The sequence below is a fragment of the Giraffa tippelskirchi genome, chromosome 4, assembly GCF_054371585.1.
Source record: "Giraffa tippelskirchi isolate mGirTip1 chromosome 4, T2T-mGirTip1v1.2.pri, whole genome shotgun sequence".
Lineage (NCBI taxonomy): Eukaryota > Metazoa > Chordata > Mammalia > Artiodactyla > Giraffidae > Giraffa > Giraffa tippelskirchi.
The window spans coordinates 30,265,074-30,282,818 of record NC_137278.1 but is presented as its reverse complement, the minus strand read 5'-3'; the positions used below and the strand labels follow the sequence as shown (position 1 = coordinate 30,282,818).

Sequence of the window (17,745 nt, the reverse complement as noted above, 5' to 3'; positions counted from 1 at the left end):
AAGTGACAATTTCATCCTTTAGAGCCCTTTTAAAATTCTCTTGTAAATGTGTCTTTGTATCTTTCCCTCTTTTCTAAGTCCAGAGTTCAGTTCAGTTGCTCAGTTGTGTCCGACTCTTTGTGACCCCATGAACCGCAGCATGGCAGGCCTCCCTGTCCATCACCAACTCCCGAGTTTACCCAAACTCCTGTCCATTGAGTTGGTGATGCCATCCAACCATCTCATCCTCTGTTGTCCCCTTCTCCTCCTGCCGTCAATCTTTCCCAGCATCAGGGTCTTTTCCAATGAGTCAGCTCTTCGCATCAGGTGGCCAAAGTATTGGAGTTTCAGCTTCAACATCAGTCCTTCCAGTGAACACCCAGGACTGATCTCCTTTAGGATGGACTGGTTGGATCTCCTTGCAGTCCAAGGGACTCTCAAGAGTCTTCTCCAACACCACAGTTCAAAAATATAAATTGTTCGGCACTCAGCTTTCTTTATAGTCCAACTCTCACATCCATACATAACTACTGGAAAAACCATAGCCTTGAGTAGATGGATTTTATTTTTCATATTATCTTAAACATTATGTGTGAGTATGTTTCATAGTAGAAATAGTAATATTAGTAGAATAATATGTTTAAGTAAATATGCATGTACCGGAGGGAATATTTTCAAATATTTTTTTTACTGATGAGGCATTTCATCCAAAAAAAAATTGGAAATCATTGTTCTAGACTGACTTATCAAATTGTGATCCATGGACCCCTGTGGGCCCCATAAGACTTTCAGAGATTTGTCACATTCCTCTTTTTTTTTTTTTTTTTTTTTAAGCTGTGTATCTTATTTTATTTTGTTTATTTTGGCTGTGCTGAGTCTTTGTTGCTGCGCTGGCTTTTTTCTAGTTGCAGGGAGTGAGGGTACTCTCTAGTTGCCGTGTGTGGGCTTCTCATTGCTGTGGCTTCTCTTAATGTGAAGTACGGGCTCTAGGGCACAATGGACTTCAGTAGCTGTGGCGCATGGGGTCAGTAGTTGTGGTTCCTGGGCTCTAGAGCACAGTCTCAGTGGGTTTGGTGCACGGGCTTAGTTGCTTTGCATCATGTGGGATCTTCCCAGACCAGGGGTTGAACCTATGTCTCCTGAATTGGCAGGTGGATTCTCTATGACTGAGCCACCTGGGAAGCCCTGTATCTTGAATATGGGTTTTCTTAATGTATACCAATTACAACAACATTATTGTAGCAGATTGAATGCAGAAGCAGAAAATGAAAACCCAATTGTCTTTCATTAAGCCAGATAGTAAAGAGATTTGAAGAAATGTAAAATAGTGCCACTTTTCTTACTGAATTTTATTTTGCATATATAATATTTTACATTTTGAAAAAATGTCTTTCAAAAGAGTGTTTTGTTGTTCAGTTGCTAAGTCATGTCTGACTCTTTGCAACCCTATGGACCACAGCACACCAGGCTTCCCTGTCCTCCACTATATCCTGGAATTTGCTGAAGTTTATGTCCATTGAGTCAATAATGATATTCAACAGAATATGTGTTTTTAACTTTATCTTATTGAAGTATCATTGATTTACAGTGTTGTGTTAATTTCTACTGTGCAGCAAAGTGATTCAGTTATACATACATTCATATGTATATTCATATTCTCTTCTATTATTCATTTTATATGTAATAGTTTGTATCTACTAATCCCAAACTCCCAATATAACCCTCTCCCTTGGCAACCACAAGTCTGTTCTCTAGTCTGTGATTCTGTTTCTGTTTCATAAATAAGTTCATCAGAAGAATATATTTTAATGTTGACATATAATAGGTTTTAAATGAATACAATATTTGGAAGATTCTTAGTTTTAATTTTTAGCACATAGATATTGGCCAGTATAACCCAGATAAACAAAAGCTGTTTTGGGTTCTTGACTAATTTTTAAGAGTTTAATAAAGTGTGGAGACCAAAACATTTGAGTCTCTAACCGCTACCACAAGCTCTTTGAGAGGAGGGACTGTCTTACAGCCCTTTACTTCCTGATACACTGGAATTGCTTAGTAAATGTTTGTTACATGGAAAAAGAAATTGACCATTGAATTACGACAGAGGCTTTAAGTAAGTCCAGCCTAACCTCATTCCCCCCCTTTTTTTTTCTTTTTTTGCAAAATTCTAGTGTAAGTAATATACTTCTGTGGACCCTGAAGATTTTTTCTGAGGACAGTTGGAGAATTTTAGTTGAGATAAATGAGAATTACAAGTTATTTCTATTAAGGAGAATTAGGAAAAAAGAGTCCAAGGTTGAACAAAGAAAAGAAAAGAGATTTTTAAACAAGGAAGCAGATAGAAGTTGAAACTTGAGTTCTTATATATTGCTGGGGGATTGTAAAATGGTGTAGCCACATTGAAAAGCTGGCAGTTCTTAAAATGTTATGATATGACTCAGCATTTTCACTCCTAGGTAACTACTCCAGAGAAATATAAACATACATTCACCCAGAGACTTGTACACCAATGTTGCTACTAGAATTATTCTTCATAGTGGAAATAACCCAAGTATTCGTTAACTGGTCAGGAAGCAACAGTTAGAACTGAACATGGAACAACAGACTGGTTCCAAATAGGAAAAGGAGTACGTCAAGGCTGTATATTGTCACCCTGCTTATTTAACTTATATGCAGAGTACATCATGAGAAGCGCTGGGCTGGAATAAACACAAGCTGGAATCAAGATTGCCGGGAGAAATATCAATAACCTCACATATGCGGATGACACCACCCTTATGGCAGAAAGTGAAGAAGAACTAAAGAGCCTCTTGATGAAGGTGAAAGAGGAGAGTGAAAAAGTTGGCTTAAAGCTCAACGTTCAGAAAACTAAGATCATGGCATCTGGTCCCATCACTTCATGGGAAATAGATGGGGAAACAGTGGAAACAGTGTCAGACTTGATTTTTTGGGGCTCCAAAATCACTGCTGATGGTGATTGCAGCCATGAAATTAAAAGACGCTTACTCCTTGGAAGGAAAGTTATGGCCAACCTAGAGAGCATATTTAAAAGCAGAGACATTACTTTGCCAACAAAAGTATGTCTAGTCAAGGCTATGGTTTTTCCAGTGGTCATGTATGGATGTGAGAGTTGGACGGTGAAGAAAGCTGAGCGCCAAAGAATTGATGCTTTTGAACTGTGGTGTTGGAGAAGACTCTTGAGAGTCCCTTGGACTGCAAGGAGATCCAATCAATCCATCCTAAAAGAGATCAATCCTGGGTGTTCATTGGAAGGTCTGATGTTGAAGCTGAAACTCCAATACTTTGGCCACCTCATGCGAAGGGTTGACTCATTGGAAAAGACCCTAATGCTGGGTAGGATTGGGGGCGGGAGGAGAAGGGGACGACAGAGGATGAGATGGTTGGATGGCATCACTGACTTGATGGACATGGGTTTGGGTAGACTCTGGGAGTTGGTGATGGACAGAGAGGCCTGGCGTGCTGCAGTTCATGGGGTCGCAAAGAGTCGGACACGACTGAGCGACTGAACTGAACTGAACTGAGTGAAGCAAAATGTCATATATACAGAGTGAAATATTATTCAGCAATAAGTGGAGTAAACTGCTGATACATTGTCCAGTGTAAGTGAACCTCAATATATTATTCTAAAAGTGAGAGAAGCTAGGCACAGAAGACTACCAGTTCTATGATATGCGATTTCCAGAAGAAATGAAATCTCTAGATGCAGAAACCAAACCAGTGGTTGTCAGCTGCGAGTGAAGTGTGAAATAGACTTCAGATGGGCACAGGGGAACTTTTTGGAGGTAATAGAAATATTTTTTTAGTAAAACTGACTTGTGATGATTGCACAGCTGAATTAATTTACTAACAATTATGGAACTTAAAGTTTCAGAGAGAAAGTAGAAGGTATGTCTAAGTTTATCTGGGAAAGTCAGAGAAGGCTTCACTCAAAAAACATTGGCTTGAGTGGAGAGTTAAAAAAAAGTTTAGGAAAGAGTGAATAGCATATATAAAAACCATTGTGAACCAGCGTGAAAGAGAACATGATTCGTTCAGGGAATTAATATGAGTTTCGTCTTGTTGCAGCATGAAGTTTGAGTCTGGGAACATCAGGAGATAGTTAGGAGTGAATTTAAAGAAGAACAGGCAGTTGATAGTAATTAGACAGGCAAATCAGGGGGATTACTGTAGACTTGCTTTTGGTTTGCTTTTATATTCACGAAGTTCAACACAGTGTTGAAAAATGATCAGAAGGAAGAATATTTAAAACTGAAATTAAATGTTTTGCTTTGAGCAAAGCACTTGAACAAAATCTTGTTACTTCCAGGTTATTGAGTTCTGTTTATTTTTAAAGAACCAGTTAATGCTAGCATTTTCTGCTATGTCTTCTCTGTATATTTGCTATATCTTCACCTTTGCCCCTTGTAGGGTCTCCTCTGTTTCACTAGCTCTGTTATAACACTTTTGGCATGGGTATCGTAGTACTTTCTTGTGAGACTTGAGACTTGACAGTAGCAAGTAAGCCTCTTTTCTTCAGGTTTATAACTACAGTGTCTGGCATGATATGTGGCACATAATGGATGTTCACTAGTAAATTTGTTTGCCAGAACTTTCAAGAAAAGCCTAGCATAGCATAGATTGAAGGGTTTAAAGGATTTTTACATGAAGGTAGTCTTCAAAGAAAATATTGGACGGGCACAAGGTGAAATTTTATATTAACTCTTGAAGGATTTTGCTTTGAGTTGAGATAATTTCCCATCCAAATGCTGAATTCTGATGGCTCTTTTTCATTAATTGTCTCTTCTCTGTCTTAGAATTTTAGAGTTGAAAATGGCCTTTACAGCTTATATAATCTAGTCTTCTCTATTTATTCATTTTATGACCTCAGGCCAGTCACATAAACCTTTCCAAGCCTAAGTTTTTTCATCTGTAAAATGAGGGACTTCCATGTACCTCCTTGTTACAAAGATAGGTTAAAATAATTTTTAAGAATTTCTACAATTCATAGTGACAAACTGAATAGACTATCCAAAGTTTATAAGAAATATATGGCTGAATTTGGGCTAGAATCTGATGTCTTAAATTTCAATCCGGTATTTCCATACTGTCATGGTTGGGACTTCTTTCCATATTAGTGACCTTTTCCCTTGTTTTATTTGCGGTTTCCAATTTGATGCAGGCTGGGAAACAAAACCACAAGCTTTACTCATTCAGTACATGCTTGTTAAGCATTGCTGGGTACCAGGTATAGTGTTAGGTATAGGAAAATAGATGAATTCTGTTCTCAGGAAGTTTGGTGTCTAGAAGTAGAAAATAGACCTTCTTAAAAAAAAAATCAAATAAAGTGTATAGACAAATGTGAATGATGTAAAGAGGATGTAAACAGCCTATTTTAGAAGGGGGACATATGGGGTCAAAGTCTTTATAGAATAGGTGAACAAAGAGAGGTGGCAGTCAATAATTGGAAGGAATTGGGATATGAGTATGGCAGGCTTAATTTTGCTTGGGAATTTTGCATGGAAGGTGATGTCATTGTAGAGCATCCTTTGATGAGATTGAAGGTATAGTTTGTCTGCTCTGAAACCAGGATTCCAGAGGATCCAGTGGAATAGACTCACTAGGGAAAGAGCCCAGGAGGGGAAGTCAGTGGATAGGAAGCACACAAAAACATTTTAAGAGAAGGTGATGCTGTTAGCATCCTCCTTGCTCTCTGTTGTGTTGACAGATTGTAGATAATTACTTTTCAGCTCATGTAACAGCTCTTCAAGATTGTCCCCATCTGACTATTGTAATCAACTATCCTTTTTTATATCATAATTTATTAATGACTTGAACAACTGGATCATTATTTCATTCTTGTTTATTCCATGAGGTTGAACCTCTCAACAGCATAGCCTAGGACTACTTTAATCCCGCACAAATATTCAGTGAACATTGAAAATGGTACCGAAGTTGAAGAAATTATAATTTGGTATAATATATAAGCTTTTAATTCTCTAAATATTTAATGTCTTTGTGTGTGTGTGTATGTGTGTAGGTTAAATGTATCTTTAGAATACAGTACGAAGAGGTCTTATATATTCAAAGGCCTATCGAAGAGGACAGAAGAAAATTTTTCCAAGAACTGATTCTCAATCAGGCCTCAATGGCTCCACCACGAAGGAAACACACTGGTAAAGTTCCTAAAGCCTTTAGGAAAATGAGGGAGGGGAGGTTTGGAGTTAAGAAATATCCTTTCTTGGAGTCATTAAAACAGAACAGTTCTTTGTGGAAGACAGTTTTTCAGGTTTTGTTTAACTTTAGATGGACACGTGGAAGTGGCCATCGTGTTTAACTGACTTGAGATTGGAAAGTACAGCCTCATCATTAAAGCTTTCCTAATGGATGACTGTTAATGAAGTAGTCTCCTTATCACTTCAATCCAGATGCTGTAGTAGATTTATGAGACTCAAAAAAGTCATAGAAAAAGTCTTAGTTCTGCTCTGTTTTAGTCATTTTTAGTACTGAGGGCTTGAACTAGCAGCTTGTGAACAACAAGTGTTGTGTTGATTGCTTTCTGAGTCAGGGTTGTTTTGTTGGGCCTGATTAGAACAATTGCCTTTTCTGGTTTATTTTATTTATTAATTGATTTTTTAAATATTTATTGAGCACCTATTTTGTTAAATATATTATGCTAGGCACTTGGAAGTCTATCATGGCTCTCTTTAAGCATTAGAGTTTTCTTGGACTTAAGAGGGGCCTCAAAATTATTCAGTCCTCTGACTTAAGAAAGGGCTGCATTCTAAGTTATTCAGTAGTTTCTTTTCCTAATCTTAAAGGTGGTAAAAGATAAGATCCTCTTGATTAATCTGTCTTTCAGTGTCTTTGAAAAAATAGCAGTCCTATTTATTAGAAAAAATTTAAGCCTCTTATCTTTTGTTCTATTTTTTTGTGTTTCTCGTGGCTGATCTTATGGGATATTGAAATACATTTCTCATTTCTGCCAACTCCTTACTGTTTCATACTTCTTTGTTTTTCATTGGTTATGTTATTAAATACTTCTTTGTTTTTCAGTGGTTATATTATCCAATACTTTAATAAATCTATGGCCCTTTAGTGGCTCCTTTTCACATTTTTCTTAGTGTTTATAAAATGCACATCTATCAAATGAATATAGCTGTGGGGTTTTCCCCCCAGAAACCTTGGGAAATTCAACATGGAAGTTATACCTTCTGGTTATTGGTTGTTGCCTTCTGCTAATCTAAATAACAGCATTTAAAATATTTTATTATTAAAGTGATTCATTTTAATAAAGTATCTTGCATGTTCCTAGATATATTAAAATCCTGTAGATCTGAATTTTTTATGTTAAGGATTAACATTATTTTTTTTTGAGTTGCTCCTCTTGTTGACTTTCATTTTTCATCTTAGGGGCTATTTAGAAATCAGCAAGAATACTTAGAATTTTAATCCTGAGCTTCAGTGTGATACCAGGAAAATCTTTTAAGGAATTAGAGAGCATTATGATTAGGCAAGTTAATACTTTACCTTCTAAGAAGATGTTTTGTTTGTTTTACAGTATATAGTGAATACCATAGATTTTATATAAAAACTTAAGACTGAGTTTTCCATCTTCTCTATGTCTTTGGGATTTTTATTTTAGTTACTACCTACTCGCACCCGCCCCCCCCATGCCCTGCAGGTGCCATTTACCATCCTAACTGTGCTGTATTAAGAATATGAGAGTAGGAGACTTGTGTAAAATCAGAAGTGTTTGGGAATGGGAGGGATCAAAGGATTATTACTTGCCTGTTTAACTTTCATGCATGTAAAGCAACCTTGTTTTGAGAAACAATCTTTAAATAAAGTTGTCTTCAGCAAACCGTATACAAGTACTTCACCTGAAGATATTTATATTGATTTGAAATATTTCTCTTAAAGTTGTATGTAAATAATATCTCAAGATCAAATTATTTAAAATTATATTCTGTGCCCTTTAAAGAAGTCTTGTTGTAAGTTATTTTATAAGTAATTTCCTTATGTACTTTTGTTCCCATTCAAATGTTTACCTGCTGGATTTGCATGGTTCACGCATATTTGGAATTCTCTTCTTAAAAGAACATTTCAAGGGAGTGCCAGAAAAATAATTGAGGTAGGTCATGGACCTGCCATGTTGGAATCTTAACATTTTCTTCTACTTTCTTCAGGTCTTTGTGCAATGGAAGTACTTCCACTTGCATTACCTTCTCCACCTCGTCAGTTATCAGAATCAGAGAAAATTCGGATGGAGGACCAAGAGGAAAATACTTTAAGAGAGTTGCGGTTGTTTCTCAGGGATGTAACCAAGAGGCTGGCGACAGATAAACGCTTTAACATCTTCAGCAAACCGGTGGATATTGAAGAGGTCTTGTTTCAGTAGTGTGCAAACAATGAAGTTGAACTGGCTAAAAGAAAAAAATATTGACATCTTTTTTTGGAAGGAAAAAAAGCAAAGGCATGGATGAATATTACCCCTAGCCTGTAAAATTTTAATCCATGTGATAACTACCAGTGTCATCAGCAAATATCTGGTGACTTTGGGTGAAATTAGTGACAGTTTGTATATGTCCTCTTAATTAGTACTGATCTTTGCGATCTCTTATTCTTCAATTTAAGAAGAGGATTAAAAGTTACTTTAGTGAATTGTCCATACTAGACTATTTTTATTCCAGGATAAATCCTGCTTTCCAAAAGAATATTGGTATTAATCAATTAATACCAGTTTCCCAAATTGTGTGTATATCTTACTGAAAGAGGTAGCTAAGAAACCTGAAATTTGTCTTTCATATTTTGGAAATGCCTGTGACTAAGATGCTATATGAAGTTGAGCATAGCCTATTATTTTTCTTTCTAAGAATTTTCTCTGCTCCCAGTGGAAAATTTCTCACTTTCTATGTGTATTGTTTTGTGTCCTTGTGGGAGCATGATTTGTGATGATGAGAAAAGAAATTTTCCATTTGGAATCTACTATAATACTGTAGAATACATTTTGTTTTATTTTGTTTTATCCTGGGATAATGTAGTGTGTGGATGAACACGATGCAGTCTTTACTAGCCTTCTTCTTATAGTTCAGACTCCATGTTTGAACAACTTTGGTGTTTTTATTTTTAATTTTTTATTCTTTTTTAAAATTTGAATTATGAAGTGGTTCAGAGTTTAATGTTGTGTCCTTGTTGTGAAATCTGTACTCTTGGATCTGAGCAGATTCCTTTGGAACCATTACCTCATCTATGCCTGGAGCTAGTGTTATGTTTTTTCCTCTTGGAAAGCCTGAATATATCTATTCTCCCATATCTCCCTTTTGGGAATAAAGGGACTGTATAATTTTATTCGTATATTTATCCACAACACATAGTTTTTGCTATTTGATCCTTTCAGCACCACTACAGAGGTCATTATTATGTTTGCAGTTGAAGAAACTGAGGCTTGTTGTCAAGTGACACACCAAGAAAAATGTTTCTTAAAATTTGAAGCCCATGTTCTTCATATCATAGATATCATCCATCTTTTTGTGCTGGAATGACAAGGCTTGCCTATTTGCTTTTACAATTAATACATATCATTCTATATTTGTGAAGCATATTTTTTAATCTCATGGTGTTTTCTGAAATTCTTAAAATTATAAGCCGCCTTTAAAGGTTGTTAAAAATGTTTATTTCAAATTGGTTATGGGAATGCTGACATTTAATTGGTAAGGACTTGCCCCAAGTCGTCTCCCAGGCTGAGAATGAACCAGCTTGGTCTTTGCCCAGGAAAACATTTTCTGTCTAGCCAGAAGAGATTGTCAGATTTCATATGCCATCTGTGATAGAATAAAAGTTATATAAATGGTGGTAAGGCAGTAGAAGGGGATAGAAAATGTTGGTCAGTTAAAACTTTCATTTTAGAGTTATGTTTTCTCTTTTTCCTCTTTTTTTTTTTCTCCTCAATTTCCTTACTTCTTTGTTTGCTTTTAAGGCTGAAAACATAGGAGTCTCTGGGAAGGATAGAGAGGGGAAACTAAAATAATAACATTTAGATAACCTAAAACACAAAAACTTATATGAATTTGAAATGTCTAAAAACACTGAATTCCAAAGCAGATTGCAGAGAAAAAAAATGTTTAGAAAATAAGCAGTGAATTTAAAGTTAAACATAGGTGCTGAAATGTTATGGTCTTTAGTAATGTAAATTTTTATAGTGCAAAGGTTTATAACATGTTTTCCACATGTACACAATACATATCAAGTGTCAGAGCCAAGAATCCAACTAATACCTTCTGAACTATTGCTTGCTGGGTAAAGCTCCACTACTCCCCTGTAAGGAGATTGGCTGGCTTTTTAGCTCCTAGAGGATGAAAAATAAATTAAAACATGCACACATACCTACATAAAAATTTAAAAACATAAGTATATATATGCTTATGTTATTCTATAGGCATAGGCATATAGGTGTATTTATACATGTAAATATATATTATATATGCAAATTTAAAAGGCATCTGCGCTATCTACAGTGAAGAAAACTAGCCTTTAATTTCATACAGCAGAAATTACCATATTCACAGGATTTGGTCCTAGACTGATTAAACATTTCTAAGACTGTGTTTATGTCAGAACTAATTACTTGATTTGAGATTTGCGTTGGGGAAGACAGTCCAGGCACGAACACCTTGGAGATGTTGTAGGTTCAGTTCTAGACCATGGCAGTAAAGTGAATATTGCAATAAAGTGAAGTTATATGAATTCTTTGGTTTCCCAGCATATATAAAAGTTATGTTTACACTATGTAATGGCATTCAAGTGAAGTGAAAGTCACTCAGTCGTGTCCAGCAGTTTGCGATTCCATGGAATTCTCCAGGCCAGAATACTATAGTGGGTAGCCTTTCCCCTCTCCAGGGGATCTTCCCAACCCAGGGATCCAACCCAGGTCTCCCACATTGCAGGCAGATTCTTTACCAGCTAAGCCACAAGGGAAGCCCCATAATACTGGAGTAGGCAGCCATCCCTCCTCCAGCCTATCCGACCCAGGAATCGAGCCAGGGTCTTCTGCCTTGCATGCGGATTCTTTACCAACTGAGCTATCAGGGAAGCCCTAGTAATGGCATTATGTCTACAAAAAAAAAAAAAAAATCAATGTACATACCTTAATTAAAAAATGCTTCATTGCTAAAAAATGCTAACCATCAACTGACAATGCAGGGTTGCCACAAACCTTCAGTTTTTAAAAAATGTAGTATCTGCAAAGCGCAATAAAAGGAAATGCAATAAAACAAGGTATGCCTGTAGATATATAGGTGGAAGAGCTTTCTAATTGGTCAAGTGATATAAAACATAAAATTTAGTGGGCAGTCATGACTAATATCTCTATTTTGGGTTATCTCCCAGAAAAATCACACAGAGCAAAATTTATTTTTTGCTTGTAGATTTGCTTATACTTAGGGACAAGGCCAGCAAATCTTCTATTAGTCATGGAAACAATACCTACTTTTGTTATATAATTGACTCAAATGTTTGTAATGACTCCAAAGGAGTAGAAAACTCTTTCCATGAAATGATTCACCTTGGAAAACTGAAAAAGAAAAAATGTTTTTGTTTAGAGATTTTAAAGAGATCTACCCAAGAACTTCTCTAATAATATGAAAAAAAATGTTTCTTTTTATTTTCCTTTAAAATTTTTTTGCTTAGGTAACATTTATTGATGCTTATTGGGTACTTTTACCCATACATTTTCTTCTCAGGTATATCCAAAGGATTAAAAAAAACAAAAGCTGACACAGTTGGTTTCATATTTTGAGATAAGAAACTCTACAGAGTTGATTAAATATGACTTGAAACTGAAGCTTTTCATGGAAAGTATGACATAGTATCTTTAGTGGCATAAATTGCTCTATAATAATTTTATCCTTATATGTAATTATTTCCTAGAAATCTAGATTTAGTTTTAAAATAACTTTGATTTTTCTTTTGTGTTTTTATGAATAGATTATATGAAATACCAGAAGTAATTTTCATTAAAATACCATGTTTGTTTTAGGTTTCAGATTATCTTGAAGTAATCAAGGAACCAATGGACTTATCAACAGTAATAACTAAAATTGATAAGCATAATTACCTGACTGCCAAGGATTTCCTAAAAGATATTGACCTCATCTGTAGCAACGCTTTGGAGTACAATCCAGATAAGGATCCAGGAGGTAAGAATGCACTGGGCAAGGGTGCCTTTGGTGATCAAAGAGAAGATAGTTTAAAATATAAATAAAACCTGCCCATATTTCAGATAGAAAAATTAGTCTTAATGACACATTAGAACTTTCTTGTTGAAGAACTAAGTATATGCTTAAATATTAAATTTAATTATTAAATTCATTTGTTAAATTACTAAAAAATATGTTTAAATAAGAGGATTTTATTATTCTTTAAAATAATTTTTATCAAAGTATAGTTGATTTACAGTGTTGTGTTTAATTTCTGCTGTACAGCAAAATGACTCAGTTGTATATGCATATATTCTTCATCATATTCTTTTCCATTATGGTTTACCACATGATATTGAGTATAGTTCCCTGTGTTGTACAGTAGGACCTTATTTTTTATCCATCCTGTATATGATAGTTTCGGGTTCAGTTCAGTTCTGTCGCTCAGTCGTGTCTGACTCTTTGCGGCCACATGAATCGCAGCATGCCAGGCCTCCCTGTCCATCACCAACTCCCGGAGGCTACCCAAACACATGTCCATCAAGTCGGTGATGCCATCCAGCCATCTCATCCTCTGTCGTCCCCTTCTCCTCCTGCCCCCAATCCTACCCAGCATCAGGGTCTTTTCCAATAAGTCACCTCTTTGCATCAGGTGGCCAAAGTATTGGAGTTTCACCTCCAACATCAGCCCTTCCAGTGAACACCCAGGACTGATCTCCTTTTGGATGGACTGGTTGGATCTTCTTGCAGTCCAAGGGACTCTCAAGAGTCTTCTCCAACACCACAGTTCAAAAGCATCAATTCTTCGGCAGTTAGCTTTCTTCACCGTCCCACTCTCACATCCATACATGACTACTGGAAAAACCATAGCCTTGACTAGACATACTTTTGTTGGCAAAGTAGTGTCTCTGCTTTTAAATATGCTATCTAGGTTGGTCATAACCTTCCTTCCAAGGAGTAAGCGTCTTTTAATTTCATGGCTGCAATCACCATCTGCAGTGATTTTTGGAGCCCAAAAAACAAAGTCTGCCACTGTTTCCACTGTTTCCCCATCTATTTCCCATGAAGTGATGGGAACAGATGCCATGATCTTAGTTTTCTGAATGTTGAGCTTTAAGCCAACTTTTTCACTCTCCTCTTTCACTTTCATCAAGAGGCTCTTCAGTTCTTCTTCACTTTCTGCCATAAGGGTGGTGTCATCCGCATATGTGAGGTTATTGATATTTCTCCCGGCAATCTTGATTCCAGCTTGTGTTTCTTCCAGCCCAGCATTTCTCATGATGTACTCTGCATATAAGTTAAATAAGCAGGGTGACAATATACAGCCTTGACGTACTCCTTTTCCTATTTGGAACCAGTCTGTTGTTCCATGTCCAGTTCTAACTGTTGCTTCCTGACCTGCATACAGGTTTCTCAAGAGGCAGGTCAGGTGGTCTGATATTCCCATCTCTTTCAGGATTTTCCACAGTTTATTGTGATGCACACAGTCAAAGGCTATGGCATAGTCAATAAAGCAGAAATAGATGTTTTTCTGAAACTCTCTTGCTTTTTCGATGATCCAGCAGATGTTGGCAATTTGATCTCTGGTTCCTCTGTCTTTTCTAAAACAAGCTTGAACATCTGGAAGTTGATGGTTCATGTATTGCTGAAGCCTGGCTTGGAGAATTTTGAGCATTCCTTTACTATCGTGTGAGATCAGTGCAATTGTGTGGTAGTTTGAGCATTCTTTGGCATTTCCCTTCTTTGGGATTGGAATGAAAACTGACCTTTTCCAGTCCTGTGGCCACTGCTGAATTTTCCAGATTTGCTGACATATTGAGTGCAGCACTTTCACAGCATCATCTTTCAGGATTTGAAATAGTTCAACTGGAATTCCATCACCTCCACTAGCTTTGTTCGTAGTGATGCTTTCTAAGGCCCACTTGACTTCACATTCCAGGATGTCTGGCTCTGAGTGATCACACCATCGTGATTATCTGGGTCATGACGATATTTTTGTACAGTTCTTTTGTGTATTCTTGCCACCTCTTCTTAATATCTTCTGCTTCTGTTAGGTCCATACAATTTCTGTCCTTTATTGAGCCCCTCTTTGCATGAAATGTTCCCTTGGTATCTCTAATTTTCTTAAAGAGATCTCTAGTCTTTCCCATTCTCCTGTTTTCCTCTCTTTCTTTGCATTGATTGCTGAGAAAGGCTTTCTTATCTCTCCTTGCTATTCTTTGGAACTCTTCATTCAGATGGGAATATCTTTCCTTTTCTCCTTTGCTTTTCACTTCTCTTTTCACAGCTATTTGTAAGGCCTCCTCAGACAGCCATTTTGCTTTTTGGCATTTCTTTTCCATGGGGATGGTCTTGATCCCTGTCTGCTGTACAATGTCACAAACGTCTGTCCATAGTTCATCAGGCACTCTATCAGATCTAGTCGCTTAAATCTATTTGTCACTTCCACTGTATAATCATAAGGGATTTGATTTAGGTCATACCTGAATGGTCTAGTGGTTTTCCCTACTTTTTTCAATTTAAGTCTGAATTTGGCAATAAGGAGTTCATGATCTGAGCCACAGTCCGCTCCCGGTGTTGTTCTTGCTGACTGTATAGAGCTTCTCCACCTTTGGCTGCAAAGAATATAATCAGTCTGATTTCAGTTGTGACCATCTGGTGATGTCCATGTTTAGAGTCTTCTCTTGTGTTGTTGGAAGAGGGTGTTTTCTATAAGCAGTGCGTTCTCTTGACAAAACTGTATTAGTCTTTGCCCTGCTTCATTCTGTACTTCAGGGCCAAATTTGCCTGTTATGCCAGGTGTTTCCTGACTGCCTACTTTTGCATTCCAGCCCCCTATAATGAAAAGGACATCTTTTTGGGTGTTAGTTCTAAAAGGTCTTGTAGGTCTTCATAGAACCGTTCAAGATCAGCTTCTTCAGCATTACTGGTCGGGGTATAGACTTGGATTACCGTGATATTGAATGGTTTGCCTAGACAATCTGATCACACGGATCACAGCCTTGTCTATCTCAATGAAACTAAGCCATGCCGTGTAGGGCCACCCAAGACAGACGGGTCATGGTGGAGAGGTCTGACAGAATGTGGTCCACTGGAGAAGGGCATGGCAAACCACTTCAGTATTCTTGCCTTGAGAATCCCAGGAACAGCATGAAAAGGCAAAAAGATAGGACACTGAAAGATGAACTCCCCAGGTCAGTAGGTGCCCAATATGCTACTGTAGATCAGTGGAGAAATAACTCCAGAAAGAATGATGGGATGAAGCGAAAACAAAAACAGTACCCAGCTGTGAATGTGACTGGTGATAGAAGCAAAGTCCAATGCTGTAAAGAGCAATATTGCATAGGAACCTGGAATGTTAGGTCCATGAATCAAGGCAAATTGGAAGTGGTCAAACAGATGGCAAGAGTGAACATCGACATTCTAGGAATGAGCAAACTAAGATGGACTGGAATGGGTGAATTTAACTCAGATGACCATTATATCTACTACTGTGGGCAGGAATCCCTTAGAAGAAATGGAGTGGCCATCATGGTCAACAAAAGAGTCCGAAATGCAGTACTTGGATGCAATCTCAAAAACGACAGAATGATCTCTGTTCGTTTCCAACGCAAACCATTCAATATGATAGTTTATATTTGCTAATTCATTTATTAAATTATTAGATAATATATTTAAATTAAAGGATTTTATTATTATGTTCAAGATTTAGTTTCTTGATTTGCTTTTCATTTTTATACTTAGGTTCTAATTTTTTTCAGGTAAGATGGAAAACTGAATAATTGAGAATTTAAGATTGATTTGTTTAGTCACCATTACCAGTGCCAATAAACACTGGGCATTTCGGATTTCTGGAAACTTATTATAGTTAAGTTTACTTATCAAAAGATCCCTTTGGGTAGATGGACATTATCTGTTCTATAGACTGTACATATGTTTACATATGTAAATAAACATCTTATGAATGTTTTCATAACATCTTATGTAAAACCTAAATGAACTTTTTGGCCAACCCAATATAATTTATTATTTTACTCCTAATCCTACTCTGTACTCAAATCTGTAGTTTCAGTTCTGTTAATGCCTTCCAGGGGAGACCTCCAGGAATAATCTGTAGTTCAACAAGTTCAATTTATTGATACATTGTAATGAAGGAGAATGTACATCATGGGGAAACATACAGGATTTGAGCTTGTGTTAAGTGATTTTGAGGAAAATTTAAGGAAGTAGAGCTTTGCAGTGGAATAGATGCTTTTAGGAAGTGGGAGTAATTTGGGGACTAGGTATTTTAAGAACCTGGAAAGTAAGAAGAATGGAACCAGACTAAAGTTGTGATTGGTAAAGAAGTGGCATTCATCTTACCAAGGATAGGACTATATTTGGTTATTTTTGTAGGGCAGTGTTCATACTTTTGTCTGTGTTCAGATCTGATTATGGAGTGGTCTTGTTTTTATCTTGATCCATCATGGTCACAGAGTGGTATTCAGTAAAGTTGTTTATATTTAATGTGAGTACACCAAGGCCAGTTCCCATCTGGCAGGGGTCATTCTTTTTCTCACTCTGTTGAGAATTCTGTTTCTTCAACAGGTGATATAAAAGTAAGATGCTTTTAATTTTAAAAAATTCATTTAAACTTTCAGTTATCTAAAGATATTTATAGAGTATAGTTTCTACTTTATGTATGTATTTATGGGTAGTGGTTCTTAACTCAGTTCACTTGTTAGAATGACCTGGATTTCTCATTTCTACACAAATTGATTATTTCTTATCTAAATTTATACCACAGTAAATCACACATTTTAGTTCCAAGTTAAGTGGCAAAATAAAATTTTATATAGCTGCTTTTGGTATCTTTTACTGCTTTTAATAGTTTTTAAGCTTTGTTTTAGGACATTTATCTCTTGTAGTTTTTGTTGTTTGTTTAGGTTTTATTTTGACTTTTTATTATATATCATTTATGAGGATAAAATTTATGAGGATAAAAATGAAGAAAGCGTAACCTATAACCTATAATCCTGTTACCTAGTATTTTTTCTTTCTCTTTCTCCCCCTGCCTCCCTCCCTCCCTCCCTCCTTTTCTCTCTCTCACACACATATGCACAAATACGATATATGAAATGCATACATGCATAATATTTTTACTAAAATGAAAATATAACTTTTGTAAACTTTCATTCATGTAATATTTTGTGAAAAGTTTGAGTTAATGTATTTCTACCATGTAATTTTTATCATATGAATGAATGTATTATAGCTAATACCCTATTGTTGGGCATATTAGAGTTTTTAGCTTTTTTCTCTATTGTAACATTGATGAATATAGGATAAATTTTGTGTATGTCCTTAATTATTTCCTTAAGATAAATTCCTTAAGGTGAAACTTCTGTATCAAAGAGTGTATAATCTCTTTTAAGGCTTTAAATCTGTGTTGTTAAAAGTTTCTCACAATTTAAAAAATCATCTTCTAGCAGCATCAGGGGCACTTTTTAACCAACATAGCAGTTTTGTGTGACTGAGAGAATCTCCTTTGCAGTGTAGATGGCATCTGTAACAGGGCCACAGTTTGGCTGGT

General features: G+C 36.3%; 1 protein-coding gene across 3 annotated transcripts in view; it reads left to right on the top strand.

Annotated features, from left to right (window-relative positions):
- Positions 1-17,745, top strand: part of ATAD2B (ATPase family AAA domain containing 2B) — a 123,895-nt gene that overhangs the window by 84,927 nt on the left and 21,223 nt on the right. For 2 of the 3 annotated variants that reach the window (XM_081592613.1, XM_081592612.1), the window contains 3 exons: positions 6,017-6,152; positions 8,166-8,362; positions 12,014-12,173. In XM_081592613.1, coding sequence (XP_081448739.1) covers positions 6,017-6,152; positions 8,166-8,362; positions 12,014-12,173 — 493 coding nt within the window. The remainder of the gene's footprint in view (positions 1-6,016; positions 6,153-8,165; positions 8,363-12,013; positions 12,174-17,745) is intronic. The other variant, XM_081592614.1, reaches the window with a different exon arrangement.